This window comes from Mytilus edulis, chromosome 10, assembly GCF_963676685.1.
Source record: "Mytilus edulis chromosome 10, xbMytEdul2.2, whole genome shotgun sequence".
NCBI classification, from domain to species: Eukaryota; Metazoa; Mollusca; class Bivalvia; order Mytilida; family Mytilidae; genus Mytilus; species Mytilus edulis.
The window spans coordinates 17,200,460-17,211,290 of NC_092353.1; the positions used below are offsets into that span (position 1 = coordinate 17,200,460).

The 10,831-nt window shown below is 31.5% G+C and overlaps 1 protein-coding gene across 1 annotated transcript; it reads left to right on the top strand.

Moving 5' to 3' along the window:
• The first annotated feature begins 105 nt into the window (after positions 1-105).
• On the top strand, positions 106-7,167 carry LOC139493529 (myophilin-like). The gene is made up of 4 exons (XM_071282015.1): positions 106-226; positions 5,161-5,276; positions 5,894-6,098; positions 6,400-7,167. The coding sequence occupies exons 1-4, from the start codon at positions 215-217 to the stop codon at positions 6,583-6,585; spliced, it is 519 nt and encodes a 172-aa protein (XP_071138116.1). The 5' UTR covers positions 106-214; the 3' UTR covers positions 6,586-7,167.
• The last annotated feature ends 3,664 nt before the right edge of the window (positions 7,168-10,831 follow it).

Genomic DNA, 10,831 nt, shown 5'->3' on the forward strand with positions numbered 1-10,831 from the left:
GGCTTATATCATTTATCACAATAAGATGTAAATAGCAGAGAAAAACTTTAAGATTGAAATCAACACAAAAGTGAGTGCAACATCCTTCGTTACCTGATCAATAAATAGAATAACCCGCAATTTGATTATTTACGCAAACGCCTTTGAGAAATCACCTTGCAAATTATATATACAGTTTAGACTGGATACATATTGTTTATAATAAATAACAAAAATGCCACCAAAGGTGAGTCTATAATTTTATAATGATACCGATGTTATTTTGTAGATGACCGCAAAATTAAGTAGACTTACAATTATAGTTCCATTTCATAACTTGGTTTCCGTGTAATTTGGGGGGAGGGGGTCTAATTTGCTTTACAAACAATGACTTACTTTCTGAATTAAAAGGTTTTATTTGTAAAACGGACATTTTTGACTTGACAATTAACTTTAAAGTACATTTATTTAGCTAATGATCCCGAGGCGTCGACGTGTTCTTCGAACCTAGTAAAACTATTATCTGAAAGTTCCAGGTTTAATGTAGTTTTGAAAAAGCAATATGTTGTTCATTGAATTGAATAGTTGAAAATCTCGAAACAGACCGATGTAGCACAGATACTTGTCTCTGAAAAAAAATACCTGTTTATATATAGGTATTTTTTTCTAATTTTAGATAAGGGCATATGCGATGTGGAATAACTTATGTGAAAGTTCTCATAATTTATGAAAGTTAAGCAAACGGGCCTCGTAGTCATACATGCAAATATTGCTGATAAAAAAAAGTTTTAAGAAAAGCCGTTTCGCATTAAAGTATAGAAATTTTAAAGCAGGGGGATCAGATTTCAAATTCTACTGGTACAAGTGTAGGGACCTGACCAAGATTTGCTTCTCGTCGGTAAGGGTAGCAAGCAGTTAGGCCGAGAATGTTCGGACGCCTGACTACCTTTTGGTGGCATCAATTTCATAGGAAGCCTAGTCAGCCGCAAAATGATGATATCGGGCAAACATGCTGTGGACCACAGGCAAAATCAAGCACCAAAAATATCGATATATATGTTCTTGACATCCGTCAGTTTCAACATTAGATGCCCTACAATTATGTTCGTCTACTATCACAGCACAAAAAAAAAGCGATTTTCTTTTTACCATAGACAGAAAAGTAATATTTAAACAATAGATTTTTACAATGATTATTTCCTTGTATAATACATATTCTAATATGACGTGCTTCTTTCGCTTTGTAAACAACACTGTGATAAAATTCTCGATATATCTATACTTAGCGCAGACTCCGTGGTGTACATAATAATGGCTGTTACAATATACTTCCCACGTAAATCCACATGTATTGAAACCTATTTGCAAACCCTTTGTCGATTTTATTGTTTTAAAAATTGCAATTAAAAAAAGACAAAATCACTTTTATTCTTATTCAGATGCATAATAAAAAGAAGTAATGCACAAGAGATCGGAAAAAACCAACAAAATAAAAACAAAATAAAATTCCGCGAAAGTCTATTAATGTTTTTGGCGCATTTAAGTCATTTCAAAACACGACGTCATACAAATGAAAACGCTAGAGTTGAAAATTTTCTGTTACGTGAACTATTGAAATGTCGTTTACTATTGTATTAAAATTGATTATCAAGGTAGATTTTGTTTGATTTTCTATTCTATTGCATTATTCGCATATTTACTGATTTCAGCAAGTCAACATGTCGGCTCCTTAGTTACGAAATGTCAACTTTGGATTTGACGGTAGCTCACGAGAAAAACGTCTAAATCAAAATGACAATTGTTTGTTTTGAGAATGAAACAGATTTTTTTTCAACGGTTGTTCAAGAAATAATCCATGCAAGCTACGGATCTATTAGAATTTTTGAGCTTTATCTAACAGGGAGTAAAAAAGAACAGCCACACACACAACTTTACCCACCCTCGCTTCAGTTTTTTAATGATCGTATTTGTCCTATTAGAATCGAAATAATTCATGGAAGCCATAGATTATTGGAAATTTACACATGGCCTGGGCCGTGATATTCGTTAATTTTATCCCTCGCTAACGCTCAGGATAAAATTCGAATATCACGGCCCAGGCCATGTGTAAATTTCCAATAATCTATGGCTTCCATGAATTATTTCTTAATTTTATAGACAAAAGATGTAACATATCAGGATCTATTGCGCAATTCCGAGTTTTCAGTTTTCTGAAAAATTTTCACCTTTTCATGAACGTCAGTCTAGTCATAGATGTAATACCTCTATGGTCTAGTTAATCCTGCAGGACTGTGATCAAAAGTAGAAAAAGCGAAGGACAGCAATTAAAAATTAAAAATGAAAGAGCATCTGTAATTGTTTCTTTGTTTTTAACTTTAATCTAATTGGTATGTATCAAAGTAACTCAATTCGATCGAAAAAGCATGGCAAGATTTACCAATAATTGATAACTGAAGAAAGGCCGGTCGGCTTATAATCAAGAGTTTGATAAATGATCGAAAATGTCTATAGTAGAAAAAGTACTTTTATTCTATTATAATGATACAAATAAATTGTTATAAGTACATGTATACTCGTTAGGGTGGTGAACTAAAGATTGCAACGTATGTTGTCAGACATTTTGAAACATCTGACGTAAAGATCTAGACAAACTATGAATTTGGAATCAAACCAAAAACATGTAAATGAGGAATTGATGTTTCTTATATCTGTTTGGATAATTACGATGTAGTAAAGGTTTCTGTTTAATGGTGCGTTAATTAGTTATGTTTGTAGAGGGAGTTGATGTACCAGATCAATTATCAATATGCCAAATGTCGTTCATAACATCTTAAAACATGTTGAGTTGCAAAACAAAAACGTCAAATGGGACGAAATCATTTTTAATGTAGGTGTGATTGAAGAGAGCATTTTAAAGTTATTACATTCTTTTTTTCACAATTTGGGATATAAATATATCTTTTTGTATTTTGCTTATTTTGGAAACAGACTGAGTATATTTAGTAATCATACAGGATGCTGCCCTACGTACATCATCTTCAGCATCTCGCCTTCATTCGTCAAACACGCCCATAGACAACTTTTGGAAACCATAATAACTACAAACATTTGAAAATTATCAAAACCAACAGAAATATAATTAAGAACGCTCTTGACCCAAATTTTGAAAATATATACTTAAATAAAAAAACATTTAAAACTATCAAAAGTCAAAATAAGATCGGTCAACTTTGACTAACGGGTAACATCCTATATAAGGGATATTAAAATATAATAGTAAGAGTAATAAGTTTGCTTCAAAGTTTGAAAACAGATAATAAACAAATGTGATATTGTATTCTTCCCTGTATTCTTTAGTACTATGCATTTTTTAGGTTTATTTTCTTTACTTTGATTCTATAACCGTGTGTTTAGAAAGAAAAGGTGGGTTTAAAAAAAAAAACAATTAACGATCATATTTATTCTTGCAAAGGTTGTCTGTGATGCAGATGATAAATTAGTAGTGGAAAATAATGACATCATTGTGATTGCATTCACGTGTAATTATGCATTGCTACTAGAATGTATATGCACTTTACAATAAGAGTGAATGACTGTAACAGTTTCCCTAGCTTATCTGGTGCACTGACGAGGAAATTTCATAGACGGTTTATCATGAAAAATGAACAGAAGTTTTGTTTATAAAGATCTATATAGCATGTTGCATTTAATTATGACATTGAAATTCAAAATGACTTATAGTCACCAGATCTTAACTTATGTTCAGGGGACTTTTTGAAATGAGTTCTTAAACACAAGTTTTCATCGGAGAAGATATGTCTACTACATGAAAAAATGCACATACAGAAAGGTCCCAACTCATTTCTAATACACATACCTTGTAACAATGATAATTTGACTATTATGATATCTTAGCTAGATCATATTCAGCTGTGCTATGGAAAAAAAGAGACGAGAAAAAAAATACAGCAAACCCGATATTATTTGGTTACTGCGTGGTTTTTTTAAGATAATTTGTATTGTGCGTTCATAATGAGACTTCTGTAACACAGTTTGTTATATAGTAGTGTCATGTTCTCTCTTTGCCTATTCATATTGTAACTCCTGTGATCATAATTAAACATAAGTGGGTGCTTAATCTCAAAATGGAAATATATAAAATATTAGAATTTCCCATAGTATCAGATAAGTGATAGCTTTTGTCTTATTAAGCAAACCCTTGGCAAACATATTAAACGAGTGCATGGCTGTTGTAATTAACAAGTTTTCAAGGTTTACTAATAGCTTTTTTCTTATTAAGCAAATCCTTGGCAATCATATAAAACGAGTGGCTGTTGTAATAAACAATTTTTCAAGGTTAGAATTAAGATATCATGTAGTAATACAAACTTGTCCTACAACTACTACCGATAGGGATGCTATTCTAGATTAATCATATATACCAGAAAGTTTTCTAAAATCAACAGTTTTATCAATCTAATCAAAATATAGATCTCTTGTTTTGAGAATGATTCCAAACCAGGGGTTGATCAAGGATTTGAAGAAAGGCTGGCGTAAAAAGTGTTTGTCAGTAACCATATGGGGCGTGTGCCATTTAAGACTGAAAATCTATGCTCGGGCATTTGGTCAGAAAATTCTATATTGACATCCACCGGACTTCCCGTTGTTTAGGACCATATAATGAGACAATCTGGCGATATGGATTCTTAAGCTTTCTATGTATATAAAAATAAAAACAGAGTACATATTTATCCATTGCTGCTTGCTTATAACATCCAGTAAGCAGGGTTTATATAAAATGAGCTGACACAAAACTGCATCTGACGAATGTATAATTAAACGGTGTTTGTTTCTATCTTGGTTCAGAGACAGTTCCATATCTCCCTGCTTTCTTGACGTCAAGAAGTTTTTAATCACTAATCGAAGTCACAATATCTTGACATAAATTCGTATCATTAAATATATCACTGCCAGTATATTCATTGACATTAACATATCACCGGTGTACTGTTTGGTTGGAGCTTAGAAAGATTCCAAGCAATAGCTGCGGACTCTATATCCGAGGCATTTCTTGTCTTAAAATTTATATTGATGACCTTTTTCATCTAATAGAACCATTTTTAGGAGAAAATATATAGGATTTGCTAGTATGTTGATAACATATATTTTCTGTCATTTCAGAGGGATAAAGAATTGGAAAAACAAGCTCTTGATTGGATTGAAGCCAATTTAGGAGAACCTGTAGATAGATCTAAACCTTATGAAGATGTTCTACGAGACGGGATTGTATTATGCAAGTAAGAATAATATTTTGGCGAAAATTATGTACAAAAACCAAAAAAGCGGAAAATATATGCATTGTTTATCTATGTTTCCTTTTAATTAATAGCATATAAATAATAGTGCCAAGATATAAGATTTATTTATGTTATATACTCAAAAACACACACATTATATAAAGTTTTAATATATTATGATGCATCTTTTTTATTACTTGAATGTAGTGAAATATCAATAGACAATCAATTCTATCTTGTAGGTACACCTTTTTAACTCATTTGAAAAAAAATATCTACGGAAATATGAAAATAGTCAACGTTTAGTATTACTTAAGGTACTAACAGTAACACTAGCATGTTTGATGAAGTTGATACCACATCTTCTTTTTTATATTGAAGTCCAATCGAATTGAAACTTAGTACACATGTTCCCTATGATATGGTCTTTCTAATTTTAATGCCAAATTAGAGTTTTGACCCAAATTTTATGGGCCACTGAACATAGAAAATGTGGGGCATCCGTGTACTATGGAAACTGTTGTTTTGTAAGTCTAAAATGAAAGGCTCCGAATCTGTAATTATTTTCACTAAATGATTAGAATAATTTTACTTATATTTATGTATTTTGTATTTAGTTTGATGAAGAAATTAATGCCCGGATGTATAAAGAAAATTGATACAAAGGGAGGAGGTTTTGCTTTAATGCAAAACATAGAGAGATTCCAAGAAGCTGCCAAAAAATACGGGGTACCAGTAACAGAAGTTTTCCAGACTGTTGATTTATGGGAACGAAAGAATATTCCTCAAGTTACACAATGTATATTTGCGTTAGGAAGAACGGTTAGTAAATAATAAGACAATACAATTTAAATATACTAAAAAAATTCACGATATAGTGACACTGATATTTACTTCATCAATTTTTCACACGTTAACATTTTTTGTAATGCTTATGGTCTAAGGGAAGTCACTCTATCTTATTTCATGAGAAAGATACATTTGGATTGCAATAAAATATAGGTTTGATATAAGGATTTTCTCTAAAAGAGTTGATTCCTTTAATAGTTTTGTTTTTGTTCAATGTTCTTCAGAATTTTAAAACACAGCACAGATATTTTAAGTAATTATTTAATTTTTTCAGACACAAACTCATCCGGAATATACAGGTCCACCACTGGGTCCAAAGATGGCAGAAAAACAACAAATAGAATTTACGGAAGAACAAATAGCAGCTGGTAAAAATGTTGTCAGTCTTCAGTACGGGAGTAACCAAGGTGCCAGCCAAGCAGGACAGAGTTTTGGAAAACAGAGAATGATAAATGATTAATAATTACAGACTTATTTACTCATTTACAATTGTCAATTCGTATTTTATTCCTAGGGTTTCCTTTATTTACTATAATTATGTATACTTTTCACGATCTTACAAGAATTATAATAAACTAGAACATTTATAAAGATTTTGGTATAATATATTTTACTGATAGTTTCTCAAAAATAGTAATATTGATAATAATATAAAAAAAAATCATGGCAATTGACTTCTTTGAAGAATATGAACAGAAATCAGATATTTGTTTTCCTTTTTTTTTATAAATTAAAAAAAACCAGCCGGAAATGTGCAATCTAGCTATATCTTAGTGTGTAATTGTCAAATATAACCGTAACTATTAATTGTTAAAAATAGGAGTCTTTAATATAAAAGTTTCAGTATTCTTTCAACTTAATATATTATATTTTTTTTCTCTGTACTGTTAATTAAAGTTAACTTTACTTTTATGAACAATTTATGTATAGTTTTACATTATAATGCATGTTTCGTTTTTGTTTGTTAGTAAGCTAGTCAATTGTATCAAGGCACATCATATGTAGTTAATTTATTTTTTGTTTTATAAAAAGTTGAATATAATATATTCTTCTTCATTCATTTGATAGTTTCATTATCTTAGTTGTATGGTGACAAAACAACTTGAAATTTTGAGTCTTGAAATGAAGAATAGCTGCACTGATTTTGCAAAGACTGTTGATACATACTGTAATAATCGATACTCGTGTACATCTATAGTACACAAAAGAGAAACACACCGGGGTATCCCGATCCTCAACCGCGGAGAAATCCCTCAAAACAATCAGGGAGTGTGACATCAGTCTTTTGTAACAATCAGAAAATGGGTTGAGAAATCAGTCCTTAAAAACATTCGTAAATCAGTCACTCAGAACACACATAAAACAGTCCTTCAAATCACAAATTAATCAGTTCTCCATAACAATTATAAAACAGTCCTTCAAAACATTCATAAAATATATGTTTGCAAATTAAAAGCATTTACACCGAGACCAATTGACGTCAAAATTAGAACTATATTTTTCCGATAGGCCCTACGCAATGAACAAAGTCCATACCACATTGAAACTATTTGAAACCCCAAATGACATACGCAAAGAATTCAAGTGAGAATATCAATGGTTTGATGTATGAACAAACACAACAAACGAAAAGGCAAATACGATAAACAGGGGGGGGGGGGGAGAATAACAGATGATTTCAAACTTTTTTCTAGATAAGAAATGTCTGTACCAACTCAGGAATATTGCAATTGTTTTCCATTTGTTTGAGCTTTTGATTTTTTCCGATTTGAATTTTCCTTGGAGTCTGATATTTTTGTTATTTCAAATCTCTTTTTACACGTTCCTGACTTTGGAGAGGCACATACAGAATGTGGAGGGGCTAGCTATGGTTGCTGTAGCTAAACACTCTTAAATTCTAAAACAGTGGTAAAACATAAGATCACATAATATATACAAATCACTTGATCAAGGATTGACTAGTCAGATCGACACAACGCACACAAATAAACAACAAAACTAAAAAAGAATTAAAAAAACAAGTACTGAATTGAAAGTATTCGCATATACTGAAATATTTCAAAGTCCAAAACAAATAATAAGAAATTAAGGTATACAAGACTAAATTATCACTTCAGTCAACAAGAACAATCATAACACGAAAAGATATCACTGAGTCCATTAGAACAGTCGTAAATCAGGGAATGACATTAGTTTATTAGAACAGTCACAAAACATGGAATGAAATGTATCAGTCATAAAACATAGAATAACAAAACACATGTAATGAAAGTATAAAAGAGGGAATGTCATTAGACATAAAAGTAGAATGATATCAGAAATAAAACATGAGAGTTCATGAGAATAGTGGTAAACCCGGATACGTCATCAGTCCACTAGAACAGTCATTATACATGGTAATGACATGAGTCATTGAGAACAGCCATAAAACAGATTTATTATAAGCTAAACGAATATTAACAAAAATGGAAGTAAAATGAGTCCACAAGGATACGCAGATACTGTTCAACATAGTAATGCCGTTTTATGTCATAACCAGTAATTTAATATATCAGATAGCATTACTTAATTTGTTAATTCATTTGTAAATGGGAGACACGCGTCTAATGGTCGATCAGCTTGATTTATAACGTGAAACTAGTTGCCTGCTTTCAAGGAAACTAAGGGAAAGACCATTTCAATTGAAGAGGAGTTGTGTTTTTTTCCTAAAACAATATGATAAGAATTTGATGAAAATAAAATCGTGGTCAAGTAATCGACAAAAAAAAATAAAAAATTATGAATCCAGATTTACCCCATACTTGTCACGTATAGTGTAAAATTTTGAAGAAAACAAATTTGATTGGTAGCGTCCAAAAGCTGAAAAAAGTTATGCGTATTGCGTGAGAGAGAAAATCTTATTCAAGGCAAAAAACCATACCCTCACCCAGATTGAAGTTAAAGTATTGCTCTCTAATGAACTGAGGGTTCCTAATGGTAAAATTATCCTAACTATAGTTTAAAGGAGGCCGTAATAAGTGATTTAAGTGACCTTCATAAAATGTCTGTGCCACAGGATCACTGATATCTTCAAATTGTCATATATCTTCAAACTATCGTAGCCATAATCCCGTTCTCATCTCTTCGAATGTGATATCATCGAATTTGCACTAACTTTGAGCGACACAACGGTCGTTGCATGTGTAGCAGGATATATGATATATAGAAATAAAATGCGTTGATCGTTTGTAGGTAGACTGTAAGCTTGTATCTCAGTGATTGTTTAACACATTAGTTAATGTCTGCAGTATTTGTTTTTCGTAAACTATATTGTTAAATTTTAGTTTTCCCATTTTAAATGTTCCACATTTTTCACGTTGACCAGGCCTTTTATGCCCGATCATATGGTATGGGATTTTCGCATTTTTTAAGACCGTGCGTACAGTTGTCTATAACTGCTTACATTTGTACTTTGGTGTGTAGTTGTCTCCTTGACACACCAAATATCCTTCATTTAAATACTGAAATGATTACTGAAATTGTATTATAAATTACCCTATAACTAGTGTGATGATTGACTTACTTGAAGATCTTCTTTTTCATAACTTTTTTCTGGGACTATAAAACAAATATGGTCCAAGCTTCAGTTTTTGCTTTTTAAATTTTTCCTCTAACCAAGGATTTGTATAGCTCAGTACTATACAAATCTTGTCCTAACTCCTATAGTTAAAAAAAGCAAAAAATGATAAGAAAAATCATTATTTGTAGATCTTATAATGTATAGTTTTATTTTTTTGCTTTTTCTGTTTCTTAATTGCTATCTATTGGGGGTCTCATTGGGGGTTTCGATCCCGGATCCCGCTTACTGTTTTGTCAGATTCCCGGATCCCGCTTACACTATATACGTAAGCAATTCTCTTTTTTTTTTGTCATTTCCCGGGTCCCGCAAGACCTCATTTCCCGTTTTCACGACACAATAATTTGACTTCCACGTGTCACGCTTACAAAAAATCGGCAATCCCGCGTCACGCTTAGACCCAATGAGACCACAGGTATTTGGAGCATTGACCCCCCTTTTTTGGACCTCACTAAAAAAAAATTGTTTGGTGTTTTTTTTATTTATTTATTTACAATTTTCTACAATGTATAAACATATATCAAGTCTACAATCCATTGCTTCTTTTTTCACTTGGGGCTCGTATAGATAGTAAAAAAATTATTGTAATCGACTAGCAATGGATTGTTGAGACTTGATATATGTTTATACATTGTAGAAAATTGTAAATAAATTTAAAAAAAACACCAAACAATTTTTTTTTTAGTGAGGTCCAAAAAAGGGGGGGTCAATATGCCCAAAATACCTGTGAATGAGACCCACTCTATTATAGTTTATTAAAAAACTGCAAAATAGAAGAACTTTTTTTCAAGACATACCTATTAATCTGTCAAGACAAGCAAAAAGTTAAACTTGACAAACGTATTGCGAGGCATTTTCGATTCTCGGCTTCGATTGTTTGGATTCGACTACAGAGGTTGCGGTGCGTTCGAAAGTTCTATATAAAAAAAAACGGAAAATAATAAGGTCCGTTACCAGAATTAACTTTCTATTTTAGTCGATGTTGCAAAAAACATTTTATATATTATAAAAATCCTTGTAAATATCATATTTGTGATATCATTATGTTAAATTGAGACTTGATTATAATTCAGTTATAAATACATAATAT